This window comes from Odontesthes bonariensis, chromosome 8 (genome assembly GCF_027942865.1).
Source record: "Odontesthes bonariensis isolate fOdoBon6 chromosome 8, fOdoBon6.hap1, whole genome shotgun sequence".
NCBI classification, from domain to species: domain Eukaryota; kingdom Metazoa; phylum Chordata; class Actinopteri; order Atheriniformes; family Atherinopsidae; genus Odontesthes; species Odontesthes bonariensis.
The window spans coordinates 2,684,283-2,708,149 of record NC_134513.1 but is presented as its reverse complement, the minus strand read 5'-3'; the positions used below and the strand labels follow the sequence as shown (position 1 = coordinate 2,708,149).

General features: G+C 41.6%; 1 protein-coding gene across 5 annotated transcripts in view; it reads right to left on the bottom strand.

Moving 5' to 3' along the window:
* Window positions 1-10,240: 10,240 nt before the first annotated feature.
* celsr1a (cadherin EGF LAG seven-pass G-type receptor 1a) overlaps window positions 10,241-23,867 on the bottom strand; it is a 149,348-nt gene continuing 135,721 nt past the window's right edge. For 3 of the 5 annotated variants that reach the window (XM_075471305.1, XM_075471307.1, XM_075471310.1), the window contains 11 exons: window positions 22,862-23,036; window positions 22,646-22,758; window positions 22,213-22,292; window positions 21,997-22,123; window positions 21,785-21,910; window positions 19,730-19,866; window positions 16,082-16,182; window positions 15,709-15,849; window positions 14,103-14,366; window positions 13,631-14,009; window positions 10,241-11,410 (listed from right to left, as the gene is read on the bottom strand). In XM_075471305.1, the coding sequence (XP_075327420.1) occupies window positions 11,383-11,410; window positions 13,631-14,009; window positions 14,103-14,366; window positions 15,709-15,849; window positions 16,082-16,182; window positions 19,730-19,866; window positions 21,785-21,910; window positions 21,997-22,123; window positions 22,213-22,292; window positions 22,646-22,758; window positions 22,862-23,036 (1,671 nt within the window). In that variant the 3' untranslated portion in view covers window positions 10,241-11,382. Of the gene's footprint in view, window positions 11,444-13,630; window positions 14,010-14,102; window positions 14,367-15,708; window positions 15,850-16,081; window positions 16,183-19,729; window positions 19,867-21,784; window positions 21,911-21,996; window positions 22,124-22,212; window positions 22,293-22,645; window positions 22,759-22,861; window positions 23,037-23,867 lie in introns of all 5 variants that reach the window. The other 2 variants (XM_075471306.1, XM_075471308.1) reach the window with 2 other exon arrangements.

Genomic DNA, 23,867 nt, shown 5'->3' with positions numbered 1-23,867 from the left:
AACAAGCTGACAAACTTAGCTGATGATGTCACACAACCAGGGGCGAGGCTAGGGTATTTTTAGTGGTGCCAAGGCCCCACCGTGAGATAGCTCGGCACCCCCTGGCTCAGCACATTTTAAAAATATTATACTAAGCGAAAACACTTTCTTTTTTTTTTTGCTCAAGAATGCATTATTTTAGTGACCATTTTATTTATTTTCTAGCATATGTTTTTGTTTTAACTCTTTACTCCCAAAATAAATGTTGAGCTATCTTCAATATTTGTCTCAGGCTCTCTGTTATCCCTGTCGAGCCGCAGTCTTTTGAAATGATGAGGTCAAAACTGAATGTTGTAGGGGAAAAACTACTCAAAGCAAAACTAATACGGCTCCAAAATTTATAAATGTACTAGTTCGCCTCAATTAGTGAGAAATAATGTGCCTCTGTGAGCACTGGGGGCTGGGCCCCCCTAAAGACCAGATCCTAAAATCGCCCCTGCACACAACATGGACAGAAACATCTGGACGCTACTTCTCACTCAGTGGGGTCACATGGCTCTGAAAGGATCGGATTATTGGCTAAATTACAATCAGAATGAGCTGAGCAAGGGTAATTCTCCTTGGATATATGGCGGTGAATGAATGGGATCAGAGGCACAAAGCGTGTCATACCCCGGTATGATAGGTGGCGCTGTACCCATTCCAACTGTTGCTAATAGAGCCACTTCCTGTTGACCTCTTCACCACCAACATCAACAACAAACTCAGGCGTTGGAGAAAGATGGAGAACGCAGAGCCAGATGAAGCTACGTCCCTCTACATTTGCTCTGTGATGAGCTGCTTGTTGCACAAACTCGATGCCCAACGGAGCGTTCTCCATCGCGTTGTTTGTTTCTCTCTGACGACGACAACAACAGGAATATCGTCTCCTTTGACTTCCGGGTCACGACCCCGGGAAAACATCTGGAGCATGCGCAGAACGCAAAGTCTGATTCAACACGTGCTTCAGCGTCTACAAGCAGGTTTAGAGTGACTTTCAGCCCAGTTATCTGGGGGTCTGAATCCAATCCGATCCAATTCTTAGTCAGATTAAGGCGTCTACATGCACTTAATAACTCAGTCTGATTGTAATTTAGCCAATAATCCGATCCTTTCAGTGCCATGTGACCCCACTGAGTGACATGCCCAGGATTACAGCATCTGTTGTTAACCAGCTCTGTGATCCTCCTCCCTTCCTGTTAGAGCTCTGTCTGCAGTCTCTGTCTGCCCGGATAGTCTTAAAGCTGAGCAGTGAGCTGTTAGAGCTGTTCCTGCCTCATCAGGGCTCCATGATCGTCCATTTTATCCTCCAGTGACCTTACATTTCCCATGATGATCAGGGGAAGAAATGGTTTGAACTTCCTCCTCCTTTTTCTCCATTTTGTTCCCGCTCTACATCCTTGACGTGTCCTCTTCAAAGCATCTTGATTTGGGGTCTTATTCCAGGCGTTAATTGGATTTGGAAAGCTCACTAAATAACTGGTAGATTCTCCAATCAGGCTGGTGAGGGTGCCAGGACTGGGTATAAAAGGAGCATCCACCAATGTATTGTGTTTGCGTTACTTTGTGCCAAACTCTGTAGAAATCTGAGTCTGGTGCCAAGGATGGAAACCAACTGTGATCAATACAGCCACACGGCCTTAGGAATACCTCGGAAAACCATGTTCACTGAACACAAACTGCTTCTGCATCCATAAACGAAGCCCAAAGCAAAAAGAAAAGCCATGTATCACCTCAGTTCTCTGCACACATGCTCATCTCAGATGGACAGAAAGAAAGAGAACACGTCTTCTGTGCTCTGATGGGTTCAAATATCGGCACCAAATTACAGATTTAGGTTTATAGAATACCCAATCTTCAGAGAAGATAATCTAATTTAATCCTGAACATACAAATAACTTTTTAGTTGGGTCGCAGTTGTTTTGAAATGTTGAAAAAATGACCTTAACGATTTTAAAGAAATGTCTAAAATATGTATACAGTGACTACATTTCAGAGTAATCTGGTTTTATGCTGCAAACAAGTGGAACAAACTGCCAGTGGAGATTAAACTTTCACCAAATGGAGACATTTTTAAATCCAGGTTAAAAACATTTCTGTTCTCATGTGTCTATGCATGAAATCTGCACGATATCTTTGAACTTATCTGGACTGTTGCTGGTTTTTAAATTCATTTAAATGATTTTATTTCTTTCTCTATATATTCTTTTAATGCTTCTTCCACTCCCTGCTGCAATGCTTTTATTTTATTTAAAGCACTTTGAACTGTTTTGTACATGAAATGTGCTACAAATAAATTTGATTTGATTTGATTTAAATACTGTGTCTATAATATTTCGGGTGAAATTCAAAAACTGAGCAGCAACTTTGGTTCTTTCTTTGACATTTAATTGGAAATTATAACAGTATTACAGACTATTTGACATAGTTTAAATGCAGATATGAATGAATCTGTTAATGAACACATACCTGTTTTACGAATGTTCCCTCCTTTCCTCTAACAGGCCTATCATACGACAGATTTTCACCTACCTTGACCTTGGAACCCATTACTCGTTTGTCTGAAATAGATCTCATGGATCTGTTGAGCTCAACAGGATCCGTTTGTTGCAGTCACCTTTGCATGTTGGTTGAGTCGGACTGTGAGACTTTGTTGGTCTCTCACAGGCAGCAGAATCCAAGCGAGGCGTCTCCTCTGAGGCGGCGTTTGCATTTCCAAGCGATTGAGCAACTTTAAGTTAAAAAAAGACAATCTGACGATCGGAAGAAGCTCGGTTTGGGAGAGAGGTCGTCTACTGACCCCTGACCCCTGCGACGAGACGATAAGAGACGAGGAGGTAAGCGGGAGTACCTTTTAGAGTTTTTTTTTTAGAGTTTTTGCCTGGATGTCCTGCAGTCGCTGCGCTGCTTCCTTCTCACCGACACCTCGAGCAAAGAGTTTCATCTGCAGCCGACAGCAGAACTCACATATCTGCGTCCAAAGGTCCATCAGGTGCAGCCCGTGACGACGGGACGTGTCGGTGTGGATTTAGCTGCTGCTGAAGACAAAGAGACGCAGTGCTAATTTAGATTAACTCCACATTTGTGTAGGCAAATATGTGGGGCACCGAAGAGAAGCTCTGCTATCCTCAGAGGACTTCACGAAGACCTGACCCACAAAGGTGTGCTTCCAGTCTCAGAGTAGTAGTTCTGCGCACTGGTCGGAATAATTCGATATAATTTCACTTGAATGAAGCCGTCAGTGAGGATGGGACGTGTCTGTGTGGCTTCAGCTGCTGCTGAGGACCAGGAAAGATGGTGCTCACTGAGATTAACCCCACATTTGTGTAGGCAAATTATGTGAGGCACCCGGGAGAGGCTCTGACATACCAGTTTGTCTGTAGCTCCCTGTTTCTTCTCATTATAGATTAAGCTATCAGTGCAGCCTGTTAGCTAACGAACTGGTAAACAACACTGGACTCAAAACAGGCGCCCGCTGCTTCGGTTTTTTAAGGCTGAGGGTGTGCAGGGTTTCCCAAGCTCGTCACAGTGTTGCTCAAGTGTCGCAGTTCGTTATCCATCCATCCATCCATCCATCCATCCATCCATCCATCCATCCATCCATCCATCCATTATCTTCCGCTGGTCCGGGGATCGGGTCGCGGGGGCAGCAGCTTGAGCAAAGAGACCTAGACGTCCCTGTCCCCGGCCACTTCCTCCAGCACTTCGTTATGGTTAGCCAAAAAAAAGCACTTGTATCTTTATAGCCTATACATTTTGTAGTACAACATCTACAAAAACAAATACGCATAAACCTTCTACAACATTTTTAACTACCGTGACGAGCTTGGGAAACCCTGTTACGGTGTTTGCTGCTCGGTCTGCACAGCAGGCAGTGATCCAAAGGGAGAGAAAATAGGGCCAAGAGATTGTGAGGTCTGACTTTTTCCTGGAGAACCATTTTGTGATGCAAATGTATTACTCTGTTGAACGCATATTGTTCTGAGAAGCAAAACGCTTTATTTTTTAAACCCCAGCCAACTAGCCGGACTACCTTCATCAACACCAAAACGAGGCTGGAACTCTGCTCACAGGACGCAGCAGGGGGTAAGAAGATGTTCAGAAATGATGTTGCTGATATGGGATGTTACACAGCTTCATGTCAGAAGAGGCGAACTGTCCCTTTAAGGCTTTTGGGAGTTCAGTTCATCTTCTGTTCTTAAAGCAGTTGTTTAACACGTTAGCTTGCTGGAATCTGCTGCTGAATGATGGAAAATGACCTGTAAAAACTCCCTTTGTACTCACTGATGCTTTCAGACGGGGAGTCCCCGTCAGAGCATCACACACGTGACTTTAATGTGATTACTTTTCAGATGACTTTAAAAATGCCCAAATCCTCCCTCTCTGCGCTCATTTGGGATCTCTGAAATAAACCTCTTAATCCCAAACCGGTATTTTCTGGAAGGTTGCACAACCACGCATGTCTTATGCAACGGCAGGAGCATCCAGAGTCAATTTTAGAACAGTTTGGAGGAAGGGTGATGTTTATCTCTCTGTCGGAATAAAAATAAATACTGAGACATGATTTCATGAGGCTGGATTCTTCATTGCAAGCGTAATTAAATATATGTGGGATTACAGTCGCAGTTCCAGCTGTTTTATAACTGTTTGGACCATTTTATGTCGGTACATCTGAGGTCATTTAATACACTTCTGGTTCCCTGAAGTTAGCTTAACGCTAACAGCGTCTGTGACCCGGACGCCAAAACTTGTTCTCAGTTCTTAAAATAAAAACATTACACTGGTGGTGATGTCATTTTTCGTAGATGTGTCCATACTGACGAGTCACAAGTGGAAGTTGTTCTTTGGACTCAGAAGCACCGGTTATTGGGCTTCTGTATAAATAGCACTGCTGAGCATCACTTTATGCCCACGTCCCATTTTCCATGACATTACATAAAGGAATGAGGGGCAGCTCAAGACTTCTGCAATATGTTACATAAGTCTGGGCACACATGGGTGTAGGGATGGGAATCGAGAACCGGTTCCCAGTGTTTCAATTCCTTGGAATCGTTTGGCGATTTTGCAAACGATTCCCTTATCGATTCCAGTGGGCGCGAATGACGTCCAGCGCAGCCAGCAGCCAACAGTAAACATGGCGCCCAAGCGGTACAAACGCTCGAAAGTTTGGTTCCACATCCCTAAAAAAGACGACAACAGGGCAACTTGCAAAGTGAATATTTCACCAAAGGGAGGTAATACTACCAACATGCAATAACTATGAATGAATGATTAACGTCGGTGAATCTGAACTCAGCAACGTTAGCAACGTTAGCAGCGTTAGCAACGTTAGCATGTCCTCGGCTAACACTGCAGGTAACTAACTAACAAACACTGCCTATCATGTTAGCACCATTTGCCTCAGTGTAAAAGCTGCTGTTAGTAACGGTTAAGGTTAAATGAAAGCCTTCTCAGGCATTACATTTAGATGAAATCATGAGAGACAGAGCCTGACTGGCTCAGAGCCAGAGGCTGGTGGTACTACCCCCAGTTCACCTCTACCTCCAGCTTCTCCTTTCACCAGAGCAGGAAGAGTTAAATTACCCAGGCCAGGATAGACCAATGTGGACCTCACCGTTGTTGGGTTTGTGAGGTCATGACTCGTGTTACTTCTAAACTAAACAAAGTTGATGCTAATCGACCGGTTTGTTGTCCTTTTTCTCCAAATGAGAATCGATAAGGGAACCGACAAAGAACCGAATCATTAAGCAGAATCGAAAATGGAATTGGAATCGTAAAAATCTTATAAATTCCCATCCCAACATGGGTGTGAGGTGCAACCTGACTGTTTGGAGAAGACGCGAAACCCCAAAGTGGAAAAAGTTCGTTAACCCTGAATAAATCGCAACAAATAACATCTCATCCAAGGCTTTAGCTCTGTTTGTAGCTCACTTTGTCATGAACGTTTCAGGTTGAATGAGAATTTTTTTAGGTTTAAAGCTAAACTTACAATGACTTGCTGTGTTAAAACTCGGGCGAGGCGAGTTAACTCGTTATTATCGCGTTAACTCGTTAATTATTTAACGCTGATAAATATTTTATCACGCATTAACGCAGGTTTTATTATTGTAAAAGTCTGTTGAAAGCATCACAGTTACAGCAAACACCACGAAGCATGGAGGAATAAAATAAAAACAAACTCACGGAGCTAACCGGCGCTACTTCCTGTTTTACTTGTTTCAACATAAAAGCACGTATTTCAAAATAAATTTTTAAAAAACTCCTGCATTTACAGCCAAGTTGAATTGTCTTCTCAGCGTAGTAGTTCCAGTCTAAAATATCACTTAAAGGCAAAACACACAACTGATAGCAGCAAGTCATTCAAGGAAACAGACAGTGGAGCGAGGCTTCTACATAAAAACTACAGAAAGATGCTGATGTTAAAAGTGTGTTTGCACAACAAATGTTATGGCACTTTCATTCATATGGCAGCACATTTAAAATAAAGCTAAATGCTAAAAGCTATACGCTACTTTTGGATTCATTTTTGGATTCTGCGTACAAATGCGATTAATGGTGATTAATCAGGGAAATCATGTGATTAATTAGATTAAAAAATGTAATCGTTGCCCAGTCTTATTAACAACGATACTGACACGAATCTTTCGAACATTTCTGAGAGAAAATGCAAATATTTTTTGCATTTTGTGGCTTGTTTGAAACGTGTAACTTAGTTTAGCACGTTAGCTTTTTAGCTAACTCAGCTCAGCTTTTGTTGATATATTCATAAGGTCCTCTCCAGGTCCTTTGTTCCCACAGCCATAAGGCTTTATAACAGTGACTGCTGAGTTTTTCTCAAATTGATTGATTTTTATACATTTGTTTATTTTGCCATTTAGTCATTTATTATTATTTAGTTGGTAGTAGAATTATTATTGTTGTTTTATTGTTGTTAATTCAATCATTGTAAATATTTAAAAAAATGTTGAGCTACTTGACGAATTTGAATTTCCCCCATTGGGGGATAAATAAAGTATTTTTCTATTTCTATTCTATTTCTATTCTATAAATCAAAACTCTGGAGTAAGTAATTTGAATCTTTTTTTAGTTCCACGAACTTCATTTTTGGATTTTGCGTACAAACGTGATTAATCAGGGAAATCATGTGATTAATTAGATTAAACATTTTAATCGTTGCCCAGCCCTAGTTAAAACCTAAGCCAAGTAAAGACTCACTAATATCAGCTAACATAGCTAACATCATAGCTAAATCAGCTAACATAGGCTAGCATTAGCTTATAAGCTACTGGTTATATCAAATCGAATGGGGCTGTGGCAGGTAAACACCATTAAAAAAGTGATGTTAGTTAAATGGACTCCCTTTAACGACACTACACACAGGTTACTTGTGTTTCGCATAGTTTACCAGTAGATGGCACAATTAAACCAATCATGTAATGTCTTCCTGCTTGGTTGTGCACAGCATTGTGGTTACGACAGGATGCCAAGTGTGGCTCTCATGAGTCTGAATAATTCAGTTAGCCTGGCTGTGATGAGACAGAGATAAAAAAAATAAAAATAAAAGATGCCACTGGGTCAGTTTGATGGAGCTCTGAGACTGAGCTTTGAGCCAAATATGCGTCTCAGGCTAAAAGAGTATTGACTGTTATATAGGTTGATGTAATGTAATGTAGGCTCAGAAAGACTTATGTATACTAACTACAAACAGATAAATAAATAAATAAAATAAATAGAATAAATAAAGACACACTGGAAAAAATGCCCCTCCAAAAATAAGTAAAAAAACAACAAATACAATTTTTTTTTTGCTTGAAATAAGCAAAAAAATCTGCCAATGGAACTAGTGAAAATCGGCTTGTCAAGATTTCTTGAAATAAAATGTGATATTTAGGACTTTTGAGATAAAAGTGATCTTGAAAATAGCTAAAAAACCTCTTCAAATGAAAAAAAAAAGCTTGTTTCATATGAAATATGACTCAAAACAATTTGTTTTCAAGACTTTTTCACTTAACAAGATATTCAAGATGTATTGTCTTCAAACAAGTCCCTATATCTGGCTGAAATGGTGCTTGTTAGGCAGTTGTGTCTCATATTAAGTGTAATGAGATACTCAATGAGACAAATATACTTGGTAAGATTTAGATTTTTTGCAGTGTAGGCTCAGAAAGACTTATCTATTCAAACTACAAACAGGTTTCTAGGTTGTGATAACTTTTCCTTCTCTTCCAACTTCTTTCTTTATCTTTGTCACCTGAAGGGAGGACTAACTTCCATAGCAACTAACCATCAAATAGGCCTGTGAAACACGATGCCGCCGTCTAAACTTTCAACTCTTTATGTGTTTGTGAAGAAGTTTACTTTACACGGTTGCTATTTCCAGCTTTTCAGATGGCATCTGATCACTGAAATGATACCCAACTTCGCCAAGATGATACATAACCTACAATGACCAAAAATATAAAAAAGGAGGGATTCTTTGTAGCTATATTTACAGACTTCTCTCAACACAAAGCTATCTGACAGAGTTCTTTGATTCACCACCAGCTACAGTAAACCCATCTCCCCTAATCTATTACATATGGCTGAGGAAAAAAGCCCAACTGACAAACACTATCATGAGGTGTGGTTTATAGCTTGCTTACTTTGGAATAATAGAGCATTGTGCCAGCAGGGCACAAGAGTGAAAAATAAGTGAAAATAATTTATACAGAATCATAAAGCAGCCTTGGATTCAAGTTCCACAATCTATAAATAATATCAGTTTAGGCATATTTTAGAGTCATTTTCAAGCAGTGACAGTTGTTTGGTCAATTCACAAAATGTTTGTGCAAAGTTTGGTATCACTTTCATGTCTTTTTAACAGAGTGTTTGCTTAAAGAAAAGAGTTCATACTTTAAAATGTGAAACTTTGATGGGAATCAATGGAAAGGAAGGCGTGTTTCTTCAAATATCTTCCTGGCTGTGAGGTAGCCTGGTTAGAGTCTGGCTACTGTCTTTATGCTAAACTAAGCTAAGCTAAGCTAAGCAACTCTTGGCTGTTATTAAATACACAATTTACACAGTTTATACACAAAACGGAGAGGAAAATAAGCTCTAATGTTTTTTAAATTCACGAGAACAATGTTGGAAGAAACTACTTTCATCTGCTGTTTACAGTCTTTATGCTAAGCTAGGCTACGCTAAGCTAACCAACTGCTGGCAGTAATTACATACACAATTTACACAGTTTATACACAAAACGGAGAGGAAAATAAGCTCTAATGTTTTTTAAATTCATGATAACAATGTTGGAAGAAACTACTGTTTAGAGTCTTTGTGCTAAGCTAAGCTAACCAACTGTTAGCTGTTATTAAATACACAATTTAAACAGTTTATACACAAAATGGAGGGGAAAATAAGCTCTAATGTTTTTTTAAATTCATGATAACAATGTTGAAAGAAACTACTTTCATCTGCTGTTTACAGTCTTTATGCTAAGCTAGGCTATGCTAAGCTAACCAACTGCTGGCAGTAATTACATACACAATTTCCAGTTTCTACACTTCACATGAAAATAGGGAAACATTTTTCTGTGCTGGTTTGGATGCTGTGCTGCTGGAAGGACTTCTGCTGCCAACTCTGGTTATTGTTTACATCTTCTTACAGCAGCTAACTGAGCTTTCCAAAGCCCAAGTAATGCCTGGAATAAAACCCCAGGTCAAGATGAGTTGAAGAGGAGACGACGAGGATGCAGAGCAGGAACAAAATGGAGGAAAAGGAAGAGGAAGTTTCAAGCATTTCTTTCCTTGATCATCATTGGAAATGTGACATCACGAGATAAAAATGGACGAGCTTGGACTCTGATGAGGACAGACCCTGTAGAAACAGATCTTTCTACACATTTCTCAGCTTATTTATTTTCTATTTTGCCGTCTATCTATAACAATGACATATATTTAATAATCATTAATACTCCAGAAATATAATTTCCTTTTGGAGATTATTAAAGTACTATTGAGTGTCATTTATATACGTAAAGAGGCACAAATTTACCCTGAAGACTTGCTGAATTGCCCACAGATAGAGACATTAATCTTGCTTCGTTGATACATCACCATGTTTTCACCTCTATTTGAATTCATACTTTAACTTTAACAGACTTTTTAACATCCCGTTTTACCGCCAAAACACGAGTTTTAAGTAAATATTTAAGTACATAAAACACATAAAAGTCACGAGACAGTTAAAAATCAATGTCACTTTTAATTTTACAAACACAATCATCTTTTTTTCCAGTGTCTTAAAACCATAAAAAATAAATATACATTATGTTACAAATCATTTCCAGTGTCTCAGATCATACAAAAACGAGGACATTCATCAAAGGCATGATTGCATGAGGGGAACACTCTGGGTTCAGTGGTAAATGGACTGTACAGTGTAAGTTGCCACGTATTAGCTGCAATTTGTATTCAGACAATCTAAAAAAAAAAAGTGTATGTATCTGTTATTAAATGCTAAAAAACGTTAACCTTTACTTCAATGATAAAAAAAAAGATTTAAAAAGTCCATTTTTCAACGATTTTTCAAAGTTTTAACCTGTTTTATCAGACAAACCGGCGGGACAGACACTGGAAAAAGGCCTCAGGTGAGCTTTAAACAGTAATTAATGTTCCTTTGGGTCCAGCTGTTCACAGAATGAACCACCAACGGACCTCCTGCTCCCAGATAAACCAGCACATTTAGTGATTTTCACAGCTGAGTTCCCAGAGGAAAGCGGGCAAAACTCTTTTTCAGCTTAACAAACACGTCCTTTTGCTTCAAACTGAAATACAAAATAGATCATTTTCTTTTTTTCGCTTTAAAAAAATATCTACACATTAATTACACTCTAAATACACTGAAGTGAGGCTGAAGGGGCCCGGGAGATAAAAAAAAAGAGCACTTGGTGTGTGTTGTACCAGCTTGTCGGACACGTTTCTCCGTGAGAAAGATGGCGTCCTCCGTGTTGTCCTCAGTGTTTCAGAACTTTACAGTTTCGGTCCGACGTAACGAACCCCGGCGGGCTCTTTGTGACCTCCACAGAGGAGCATCGTGGAAGGTTTGCAAGGCATTCTGGGGGTGTTTTTTAACCTCCATCCCATTTCCTTCGGTGTTTTTTTGGCACACTTCCCCGTCTCAGTCCAACGGAGCATTCCCTTTTCTGTTTCTCACATCTGTCCAGACATCTCTGCCGGCTTCCTGGTCCCACAGTCTGTTATTAATACTGCTGCAGTGAGAGGAAACATGAAAGGCAGGATGGATCGGGCGTCCTGACAGCTTTCATTCCGTCCTCTCCAGCTCTCCTTTCTTTCTTTCTTCTCTCCCCCGGGCAGACGCCTTCTCTCACAAGGGCAGGCTGGTCTGGATTTCCCTAACAGGTCAGATCGAAGTCTCGTTACTGCCACTGTTAAAGAAGGACAAGGTGTTGGGGGGGGCAGCAGGGAGGGGATGCAGGGAGGGGAGGGTGAGAACATGCGAGGTATAAAAAGGGAGTCTGCATGCAGCATTTAAGGAGGACAGACACATCGTTTCATGCTACACTTCAAGGAAAAGTCGCACATTTTGTGAAATATAATCATGTTTTTTACCCAGATTGAGTTAAAATAACTGTGAGTAACAACCAGAGGTGGGTAGTAACGAGTTACATTTACTTGAGCATGTTTTGAAAACATTATACTTCTAGGAGTAGTTTTAAATCTCTATACTTTTTACTTTTCCTTGAGTAGATGTGTGCAGCAGAAACTGTCCTCTTACTCCGCTACATTAGGCTACAATGAGCTGGTTACTTTTCTTCTTACCTCTTTGGTATTCTACGCCTCATTATTTTTATCCCCCCGCGTACGCCTCATTTTAATGTTTTATTCTGACAGAGGCTGTGTTCGAAACCGCCTACTTCTCCTCCTACTCCCACTACTCCTACTAACTTTAACTTTTTTTAAGTTCCGGGATGCATACTAGATTCTCCGAAGCATGTAGAGATTGAACAATAGGGGGCCCAGGATTGACCCCTGGGGAACCCCACAGGTCATAGCCATTTGGTCTGAGACGCAGTTACCAATTTCAACAAAATATTTCCTGTCCTCAAGATAGGAGTTTAAAGCACTACCAGAGATTCCCACCCAGTCTTCTAACCTTTGTAATAAGATTGCATGGCCAACTGTGTCAAAGGCAGCACTCCGATCCAGCAGAACTAAGACTGAGGCTGCGTTCGAAACCGCATACTTCTCCTACTACTCAACCTACACATACTAACTTTTTTCCCGAATGCATACTAGATTCTCTGAAATGTTGGGTATGCATCATGAGGTTACTACTCATACTCAAACTACCCAAGATGCAACGTAACGTGACGTCGCCGATCGTCATTTCCTGTCAAAACGGCAGTTTCAAGCTAGCTACAACGAGGGTAGGTTCACTTCCTGTTTTCAAAACAAAAGCACCAATTGTATGGTAATGGCTTTCCCTATGATAAAAGGCAACGGGTATTTTATTTTGTGAAAATAACCGGAAGTGCGTTGCTCACTGCGGCTAGCTTTAGTAGCGCCGAATTCGTGGGAACAAAATTGTAAACAGCCGGTATTTTGTCAGGTTTTCAACACGTTGGGGATCTAAACGACTACTTTCTCACCTGAAAATGTTTCAAATGTTGCTATAGTTTACAGAGTTTAAACTCGTTTTTTCCCCCATGGATAGGTGAATGTTTGTTTTTTAGGTTACATATGGGTTACATATGTTTTAAACATTTCCTAAGTCTCTTTTATTCTTTATTGAAGTTCTTGAATTTACCTGGATTATTTTAAATTTAAGCTATTTTGTTATTAATGAATTAATTTTAATTTATTTTATCAATTGGATGAACTCTAATTTGCCTAAAGATGATTATTTAGTATGTTTGTCTGTCTGATTGAACGCTTGTGTTAACAAATAAATCAGACGTTACTCAACAGTTACTCAGTACTTGAGTAGTTTTTTCACCAAGCACTTTTTTACTCTTACTCAAGTAATTATTTGGATGACTACTCTTTACTTTTACTTGAGTCGTATTATTCTGACGTAACAGTACTTTTACTTGAGTAAAGTTTTTGGCTACTTTACCCACTTCTGGCTACAGCACAGAAACCAGATATTTAACTATTTCATGAGAAATATCGGCTCATCTTCAGTTTGATGGCAGCAAGAACCAGAACCAGCTAGAATCCTCCATCAGACAGGAACGGGACAACCAGAGGTCCGGCAGCTGGTCTCCTCGGTTCCAGATGTTTACAGATGTTGCTAAAAGAAGAAGAAGAAGGGGGGGGGGGGGGGGGTGCTGCACAGTGGCTGCCATTAAGCTGAAGATGAGCTGATATTTTCCTGCTGTTTTCTATGTGTTCTGGGTTTCTGAGCAGAACCAACCGGCTTCCTGAACTTATCGAGTTAGAGAGCGTGTTGCCATGGAAGCATTGTTAACCGTTGCCCCTGGTAACAGGGTTTGATCCACTCTGATAAGCAGATGTTATTGCTTTTTTTAGCCTTCGTTATCTTAATGATTCCTCACGATTAAACGCCACGCGTTAGTTTTCTCTGAGGTGGAACCGCGTGTTCTGCTTACTCTGAGTCGGACTCGTTGCCTCCGTTGACCGTCCCCGACTTCAAGTGCATGGCGAGCCCACCGTTGGTCTCCCGGTAGACGCCGGCTGCCGGCGCGCCGACGGGCACCTGAGGCCGCGGGGCGACGGGCGGCTTGGTGACGGAGTTGTTTTCGTGGTTGGGAAGGCGACCTCCTCCGTCGTTGGAGGCCTGCGACGGCGGGCGGGACGACGGCGCCATGATGTTGATGGAGGAGGGCGGCGGGGGGGAGGTGTTGTTGTTGTTGGGCGGCGGGGAGGTGATGGTGGGGGAGCTGTAGTCGCACAGCTTCTCCCGCAGGCGGTTCTTCATGTTCTTGTCGGTCAGCGGAGGCGGGTAGCTGATCTTGTTCTTCAGGATACCTGAGAGGAAGCAGGGATTCGGGTTAGAGCCCCTCAGATAAACGCCACTCACTGATTGGTGGAGCTCGGGGGGGAAACGCCGCCCGCCCACACCTTTTCTCTGCTCCGGCTGGTGGTTGCTGTTGGACTGAGTGACGGGCGCCGCCTCTCTGGCGTCGCTCGGCGTCTGCCGGTCTCTCTCCTGCAGAGCTTCCCTCTCTCTTTCACCCACGTGGTTCAGTTTGTTCTCGGGGTGCAGCTCCACGTTCACCTTGGTCTCCACCCTCAGCCTCTCCGCCCCGCCCGGGTCCTCGCTGTCGCTCGCCGTGGTGCCGTCTCTCGGCCAGTAAGGCTTTACGTGGTTGGACACGGAGTCCCCTGCAGAGAAGGCAAGAAGAGGTGAAGAAACCAGCGACAAGAGAGCCCGTCGCAGCAAAACAACATGTTTCATTATTAAAAATTATTAAAATGTCGATTTCAGGCCAATTTATCATATTAATGATTAAAAAGATGGATTCAACAACACTTTAAAGCCACAGTTGGAGCCATTTTGATTTAACCTCTTTACTGCTGAATAGATTCATGTTTAAAATGCCTCATTTGTGTATTTATCTGGATATTTTTTGTTAGACTTTGAGGAAACAAAAAGGTTTTGGCTTTGGATAAATTCTGCTGCATGTTAAAAGTAAGTTAAACTGGTTCTATGGTCATTTTGAAGCTTTAACAGTGGAAAAACCGGCATTATTTGCCCAAAAATAAAACCAGCATGAATATATATTCTGTTATTTCATCACCTTTCAGCCTGTACAGTATTTCACAGACACTCATGAACACAAACTACTCAAAAAAAACAACCCAAAGTCGTTCATGAGAAGCAAAGCTGGAGTTAAAGTTTGATTTGTTCAGCTTCTGGTGGCAGACAGCGAGCGAACGAACCAGGATCAAGTGGATATTTCTCACATTTCCTCTAATTTCACCTTTTCTCTCCCCACAAAACAACAAAAATAAGAATTTAAATAAAGAAATTATCGAGCAAAAAGGCGTCGACTGAAGCTAAAGCTGATGAAAAAGAAGAATAAACTGTTTAATAAACTGGAGCTTCTGCAGCATATAAACTGGATTAATGTTTCTTTTTATGCGTTTCCTCAAACGTCCACACAGGAGGTCACGTATGGAACTATTAGGGAGCAAAACAACATGTTTAATTATTAAAATGTCTTCGGTTTTATGTATAATTTCTATACATTTACATTCTTTACATCAAACCCTTTCTGCTGCACTTCCAAACATTTATTAGAGCGATATATAAATGAGCGTCATCAGCATATATAAAGTAAACTTTAACATCTTAGACGCGTTACATTACTCATTTATGTAGAATATAAACAGTTCGGGGCCCAGCACGGAGCCCTGTGGAACTATTCGGGAGCAAATCAACATGTTTAATTTTTAAAATGTCTTCGGTTTTATGTATTATTTCTATATATTTACATTCTTTACATCAAACCCTTTCTGCTACACTTCCAAACGTCTATTAGAGCGATATATAAATGAGCGTCATCAGCCAATAAAGTGAACTTTAACATCTTAGACGCGTTACATTACTCATTTATGTAGAATATAAACATTTCGGGGCCCAGCACGGAGCCCTGTGGTACACCACGTGAGGAAACCAGCGACAGGAGAGCCCGTCGGACGCAGCTTCAGAACCAACACAAACCTTTCGGCGTGCTGTGAACCGGCCTCTCGTTGTTCCACTTCGGCTTGACGTCGACGTCATCGTCCTCGCTGTCGGAGGAGTGCGAGGAGGCGTAGGAGGAGCTGTGTTCATCCACCGACAGCTCGCTGTCCGAGTCGGAGTCTGATGGAAACACACGAGCGTGAGCAACAAGCAGAAACAAGCGCCATCATCCCCACGAGCAACGTTCCCTCTAAGCTGCTCGCACATATGATCCAAGGTTTTGAACAGGTGTGAAACTGGTGTGTGGCCACAGCGTGCACATCTGTAGTGGTGCTCAGTGTGCTCAGGGAGCTTTTCATAGGCCCAGACACATGAAAAATGAGAGGGAACATGGCCCAGGAGCGTAGCTCACCGTCTGCTTTGGTGCCGTTCCTGTGGAACAGCGGTCCGTCCAGGTCCGTGTGTCCTTTGGCCGTCCCCGCAGAGACGCCGGGCTTCTGCGCCGACTCGTCCCTGAGAAGATTCAGAGAGGAAGCACAGCGTCACGCCTCCACATCTCCTCTTACAGAACATCAACACGCTGAGGGAATAAACTGCAGTTTCTTCCTGTCCGCACATTAAAGGGACAGTTCGCCTCTTTTGACATGAAGCTGTGTAACATCCCATATCAGCAGCATCATTTCTGAACATCTTCTTACCCCCTGCTGCGTCCTGTGAGCAGAGTTCCAGCCTCGTTTTGGTGTTGATGAAGGTAGTCCGGCTAGTTGGCTGGGGTTTAAAAAATAAAGCGTTTTGCTTCTCAAAACAATATGCGTTCAACAGAGTAATATATTTGCATCACAAAATGGTTCTCCAGGAAAAAGTCAGACCTCACAATCTCTTGGCCCTATTTTCTCTCCCTTCGTATCACTGCCTGCTGCCGCCTGCCGACAGCCGCGCCTGTTACGGTGTTTACTGCTCGGAAGCAGGGGACTGCTCGGTCTGTGCAGCAGGGAAAGGAAAGGAAACAAAAGGAAAGGAAAGGAACAGGAAGGAGAACAAAGAAAAGGAAACGAAAAGAAAGACAAGGAGAGGAAAGGAAACTAAACAAAAGGAAAGGGAAAGAAAGGAAAGGAAAGGAAACGAAAGGAAAGGAAATAAAAGGAAAGGAAAGGAAATAAAAGGAAAGGAAAGAGAAGGAAAGGAAACGAAAGGAAAGGAAAGGAAAGAGAAGGAAAGGAAACAAAAGGAAACAAAAGGAAAGGAAATTAAAGGAAAGAGAAGGAAAGGAAACAAAAGGAAAGGAAAGGAAAGAAAGGAAAGGAAAGAGAAGGAAAGGAAACGAAAGGAAAGGAAAGGAAACAAAAGGAAAGGAAACGAAACGAAAGGAAAGGAAAGAGAAGGAAAGGAAACAAAAGGAAAGGAAAGGAAAGAAAGGAAAGGAAAGAGAAGGAAAGGAAACGAAAGGAAAGGAAAGGAAAGGAAAGAGAAGGAAAGGAAACAAAAGGAAAGGAAAGGAAAGAGAAGGAAAGGAAACAAAAGGAAACAAAAGGAAACAAAAGGAAAGGAAATGAAAGGAAAGGAAAGGAAAGGAAAGGAAAGGAAAGAGAAGGAAAGGAAACAAAAGGAAAGGAAAGGAAAGAGAAGGAAAGGAAACAAAAGGAAACAAAAGGAAACAAAAGGAAAGGAAACAAAACTAAATGAAAGGAAAGGAAACAAAAGGAAAAGAGAAAGAAAGGAAAGGGAAAGAAAGGAAAGGAAAGGTCTGACTTTTTCCTGAAGAACGATTTTGTGATGCAAATGTATTACTCTGTTGAACGCATATTGTTTTGAGAAGCAAAACGCTTTATTTTTTAAACCCCAGCCAACTAGCCGGACTACCTTCATCAACACCAAAACGAGGCTGGAACTCTGCTAACAGGACGCAGCAGGGGGTAAGAAGATGTTCAGAAATGATGTTGCTGATATGGGATGTTACACAGCTTCATCTCAAAAGAGGCGAACTGTCCCTTTAAATCATTAAAGTTTCCCTCCCGAACGCTTTTACTCCGGGTCGGACTGAGAATCCGTCCTGAGGCTGAATCCGTCTGACCCGGCTGATCTGAGAGAAGCTTCTGGAAGCAGCTGCAGGCAGCAGGTATGCGTTACACTCCACCTCAACAGGTACCATCCCATCTCTCTTTTTCTCGCTTTTAGCATTTCTCCCCATTCGTCCTGCCCCCCCCCCCCCCCCCCCCAACCATCCAGGCAGCACGCCACATCTTCCCCCCGCCAGCGTTTTCGCTCTCATTGACCCCGATGTCAGCTCCAATTACCCAGACGACAGCTTTACGACCTGAAGGCGTACAGTCGGCTCCATTCGGGGGAAAAATCTTAAAAACTCTGAAACTGTTTCAACTCCAAACTTTAGTTTTTCTGTCCTGGATCAAACCAATAATAAGATGATTTATGGATGCATTAACCTTTGACATCTGTTAAAATCTCATTATTACGTCCACAAAGCCATTAAATCATCACATCAGGCAGGAAATAACTGAATCACTCCTCCAAGCTGCTCCATTACAAACTCAACAGTTTTTTTATGGGGGGAAAAAAAGTGGATTTCTGGCCAATTTATCATATTAATGATTAAAAAGATGGATTCAACAACACTTTAAAGCCACAGTTGGAGCCAATTTGATTTATCTGGATATTTTTTGTTAGACTTAGAATAGAAAAAGGTTTTGGCTTTGGATAAATTCTGCTGCATGTTAAGAGTAAGTTAAACTGGTTTTATGGTTCATTTTGGAGCTTTAACAGTGAAAAACTGGCATTATTTGCTCAAAAATAAAACCAGCATGAATATATATTCTTATATTTCATCACCTTTCAGCCTGTACAGTATTTCACAGACACTCATGAAGTCGTTCATGAGAATCAAAGCTGGAAAATCTGGAGTTAAAGTTTGATTTGTTCAGCTTCTGGTGGCAGACGGCGACCGAACGAACCAGGATCAAGTGGATATTTCTCACATTTCCTCTAATTTCACCTTTTTTCTCCCCACAAAACAACAAAAATGAGAAGTTAAATGAAGAAATTATCGAGCAAAAAGGCGTCGACTGAAGCTAAAGCTGATGAAAGAGAAGAATAAACTGTTTAATAAACTGGAGCTTCTGCAGCATATAAACTGGATTAATGTTGCTTTTTTTTTGTGTTTCCTCAAACCTCCACACAGGAGGTCACGTATGGAACTATTAGGGAGCAAAACAACATGATTAATTATTATAATGTCATCCATTTTATGTATAATTTCTATATATTTACATTCTTTACATCAAAGCCTTTCTGCTGCACTTCCAAACATTTATTAGAGCGATATATAAATGAGCGTCAGCAGCCAATAAAGTGAACTTAATCATCTTAGACGCGTTACATTTGTCATTTATGTAGAATATAAACATTTTGGGGTCCAGCATGGAGCCCTGTGGAACTATTCGGGAGCAAAACAACATTTAATTATTATAATGTCATCCATTTTATGTATAATTTCTATATATTTACATTCTTTACATCAAAGCCTTTCTGCTGCACTTCCAAACGTTTATTAGAGCGATATAAATGAGCGTCATCAGCATATAAAGTGAACTTTAACATCTTAGACGCGTTACATTTGTCATTTATGTAGACTATAAACAGTTTGGGGCCCAGCACGGAGCCCTGTGGTACACCACAGGTGACTTTCAGTGAATCAGAACCGGAAACAGACACAAACCGTCTGTCCAGGTGCTTCAAATCTGTATCAGATGTTCACATGCTCGTGTGTTTCCCTGTATGTGTGCATTGGGTTTTTGCAGCCCGGCCATGAGCCATGCAACCGGCACATTTCATCATGGTCATTCACACAAGAAGCAGAACTCGCCATCATAAGACGGCGAGCACTGACACCCGATGGAGCGAATTCACCGAGCTTCGGCAGGAGAAGCATGTGCGGATAAATCAGAGGCGTGTTAGTAGGTGTGAGACGTCAGCAGCAGTTAAACAGACACTCACTCGTCATGCAGCGGTTTAGTAAAGCGGCCGTGCGGTCAGTGGCGTGTTGTACCTGAGTGTGTAAGCCAGGTAGCTGCTGCGGCTCTTTGCTGACCTGAGCGTGCTGTCCAGGGAGACGTTCGACTCGCCGATGGCCGAGCGGTACAGCGGGCCGTCCTCCGTGTACGTGTTGTTGCAGTTCAGAGAGCGCTGAGGGCGGAAACGGGACTTTTACACCTCAACAACACATTTATGAGGCGAACCGGCACAATGATGATTGGATCAACTGATCAACTTGTCTCTTATCTTTGTGGTTGTTTCATTTTAAAGGAGAGAGACAGGGAGTCAACCAAAAATCCAGAAACAACACATGAAAGGTATAAACTGAGTTGGTTCCAGGTTTGCACACATCTCAGGAGTAGCAAATCTCACGATATGATACACGATATTCAGCCAACGATTCGATTTTTATTCACTAATTTATCAAAAATTTGTTTTGTATAATGTTTTGTATAATTTGTTCAATACCCCCTTGGTATTGTATTGTATTATATTAATCTGTAACGGCTAACTTTTCAATAAAGTTTGCTTTATAAAAAAATAATACTCGCGGCTGAAAAATCGATACTTTATCGGGAAACAGAATATCGATTTATATCGCAGTATCGATAAAATTGCTCAGCCCTACTCAGGAGGGATTACAGAAGCTCTACTATATATGATACAATGCAGATGCTTGGATCTGAGTACTTCCCGATACCGAGTACTGATACCTGGATCTGAGTACTTCCCGATACCGAGTACTGATACCTGGATCTGAGTACTTCCCGATACCGAGTACTGATACTTGGATCTGAGTACTTGCCGATACCGAGTACCGATACTGATACTTGGATCTGAGTACTTGCCGATACCGAGTACTGATACTTGGATCTTTGTACTTGCCGATACCGAGTACCGATACTGATACTTGGATCTGAGTACTTGCCGATACCGAGTACCGATACTGATACTTGGATCTTTGTACTTGCCGATACCGAGTACCGATACTGATACTTGGATCTGAGTACTTGCCGATACCGAGTACCGATACTGATACTTGGATCTGAGTACTTGCCGATACCGAGTACCGATACCGATACTTGGATCTTTGTACTTGCCGATACCGAGTACCGATACTGATACTTGGATCTGAGTACTTGCCGATACCGAGTACCGATACTGATACTTGGATCTGAGTACTTGCCGATACCGAGTACCGATACTGATACTTGGATCTGAGTACTTGCCGATACCGAGTACCGATACTGATACTTGGATCTGAGTACTTGCCGATACCGAGTACCGATACTGATACTTGGATCTTTGTACTTGCCGATACCGAGTACCGATACTGATACTTGGATCTGAGTACTTGCCGATACCGAGTACCGATACTGATACTTGGATCTGAGTACTTGCCGATACCGAGTACTGATACTTGGATCTTTGTACTTGCCGATACCGAGTACCGATACTGATACTTGGATCTGAGTACTTGCCGATACCGAGTACCGATACTTGGATCTTTGTACTTGCCGATACCGAGTACCGATACTGATACTTGGATCTGAGTACTTGCCGATACCGAGTACCGATGCCGATACTTGGATCTGAGTACTTGCCGATACTTCTACCACAAAAAAAATGCAATGAATTGTAAGACGGGTTTCGGTCTCACTGGCCTAACCAAACTGTTCCTGATTTGCTCGGCATTTCCACGAGCCGCCAATCAAAAAAAAGCACAACAAAAATGACAACAACCACCCTCTGATCGCGTCCTTCATGCAATAAATTGGTATCAATTAACTTTAACGAGTAAATTAGATTTATCGGTCGGATACCTGATACTAGCATCCCTAGTTTCTTCTTCTTTAGTCTCTCTTTTGTCGCCTTGGTGTAATGTTTTGGCCCATCCTCAGTGTTCTGGCTGAGGGAACGAGGCTAAACTCCCCCCAAAGCCTAAAGTTTTCCTTATTTCACTTGGATTTCATGTGTTTTTTCTGGGTTTTTGGTTGATATTCCGCCTCTCCTTCAGCAGGGATCATACATATCCATCTAAAACAAGCACACAAGGTTGTTCTCTCACCGTGAGCAGGGACGCCCTCGTGGTGCTGGACTCGTCTTGTACGTTCTTCTTTCCCGAGAAGACGTTCTTGAGGTTTTTCCTCACTTCTTTGTTGAAGATCACGTGGAAGAAGAAGATGAAGACTCCCTGCAGAGACGGCAAAACCCGGCGTGACTGACACAGTGTGAGCTGAGGATGGATTCACGGCGGGGTAGAGAGTCCCACTTTGTTACCTGCAGGCAGCTGCAGACGGCGAACAGATAGTGGAAAGTCATGACATCACTGTTGACCGCCATGAGGCCGAGCAGCCAGGTGGCGCTGATGAGGAGCAGGAGGAGGAACGCCATGCGCAGCGCAGGACTGAAGAAGACCCGGAGAAACGTTAAAGCTGCATTAAAGAGTAACTGATGGGCTGTAGTTTGAATAATTAATGTAAAAGAGAAACTCACATGGCTCCGGACTTCTCCGACGCCTTCTGCCTGCGACCGCACGAGGCCTTCGCCGCCAAAATGAAGATGACGATGTTCACCTTTAAGAACGGGGAGTAAAAAGTCAGACTCATTTCTTCTCCTTTCATGCCACCGCTTTAGAGTTTTTAAAACGCATTTTAAACGACCAAACAACACTACAACCCTTCTTATTTCAGGCTCCATAATGTTTGGGACAGAGTGATGGTGGCTCCATGACACACACCTGGAAGCCACCTGTCCCAGACATTATGGAGCCTGAAATGAGGGGGACTGAGGATAAAAAGAGTTGTAACGTCTACATGATGGAGCTGAGATGTAGGAGAAAGATGGAACTCTGTCCCAAACATGATGGGGGGGGGGGCTGTAAATGAGATAAATGGAATTAAATGTTCACAAAGTGTAAATCTCTTACCAAAACGACCACAAAGATGGGGCCTGCGAAGCTCCAGATGAGCGTGTCGTGGACGGAGAGCCAGCAGAAATCAGGGTTTCCGTAACCCTGAGGATCAAGGCCGACCGCCAGACCTGCACACACAGAACACACGAGGGGCAAAAACACTTGAGTCCCATCCACCCCGGCAGCAAGGAATCAGAAGTCTCATTGTGACGGATGGCGGGCGGTTCTCACCGGTGATGATGGCCGGTATGCCCCAGCCCATGGCATAGTAGAACCTCATGTGGCCGTGGTTGATGTTGCGCAGCTCCGTCAGCATGCGGTAGATGTGCAGCCCCTCCACGAACATCCAGGCGAAGGTGCACATGTAGAAGTAATGCAACAGGATGGCGATCACTGTGCACACAAACTGGACGAGAAAGGGTCGAATCAACCAGAGAAGACAGAGAATACGTAAAGAGGAAACGGAAATAAGGATAATTTATGGAGAGCTGGGAGAAAATGTGCCAACTACAGTGGATCTAATGGAGCCAACCACTTTTGGGACTGCCAAGCAATAAAACCCTACTGGGAAGAGATCCACAAACATATTGAAAATATATTTAATGTGAATATTCCATTAAAATGTGAAACTGTGTTCTTGGGCGATAAATATAAAGTTTGAAACATGGAACATAAAAGACAAAAAAATTGTTGACCATGTTGTTGGCAGCTAGTAAGAAATGTGTCACTAGGAAATGGTTAAAAGTGGAACCTCCCACCATCAACGAATGGATTTAAATTGTTTACGAGATTTATATTATGGAGAAGATTTCTTTTTCCCTCAAAGTTGAGAAAGAAAATTTTTATAAGATCTGGACCAAGTGGGCCGAGTATGTAAAACCAATCAGATCTGATTATATCTGACTATACTCGTGCTTTGTTTCAACCTACCCTCTTATATATATTTTATAACAATAATTAATATATAAATAATAATATAAATAATATATAAATAATTATATAAATATTAAAAAAAATGTACCTTTTTCTATTTTTTTAATATATATATATATATATAAATAATTTATATATAAATAATAATATATAAATATATATACATATTTTTAATTTTTTACCCTCTTCTATTTATTATATATATATATATATATATATATATAAAATAATTATATATAACAAAAAATATAAGAGGGTAAAAAATTATATATTTATATATAAAAAAAAAAAATATATATATATA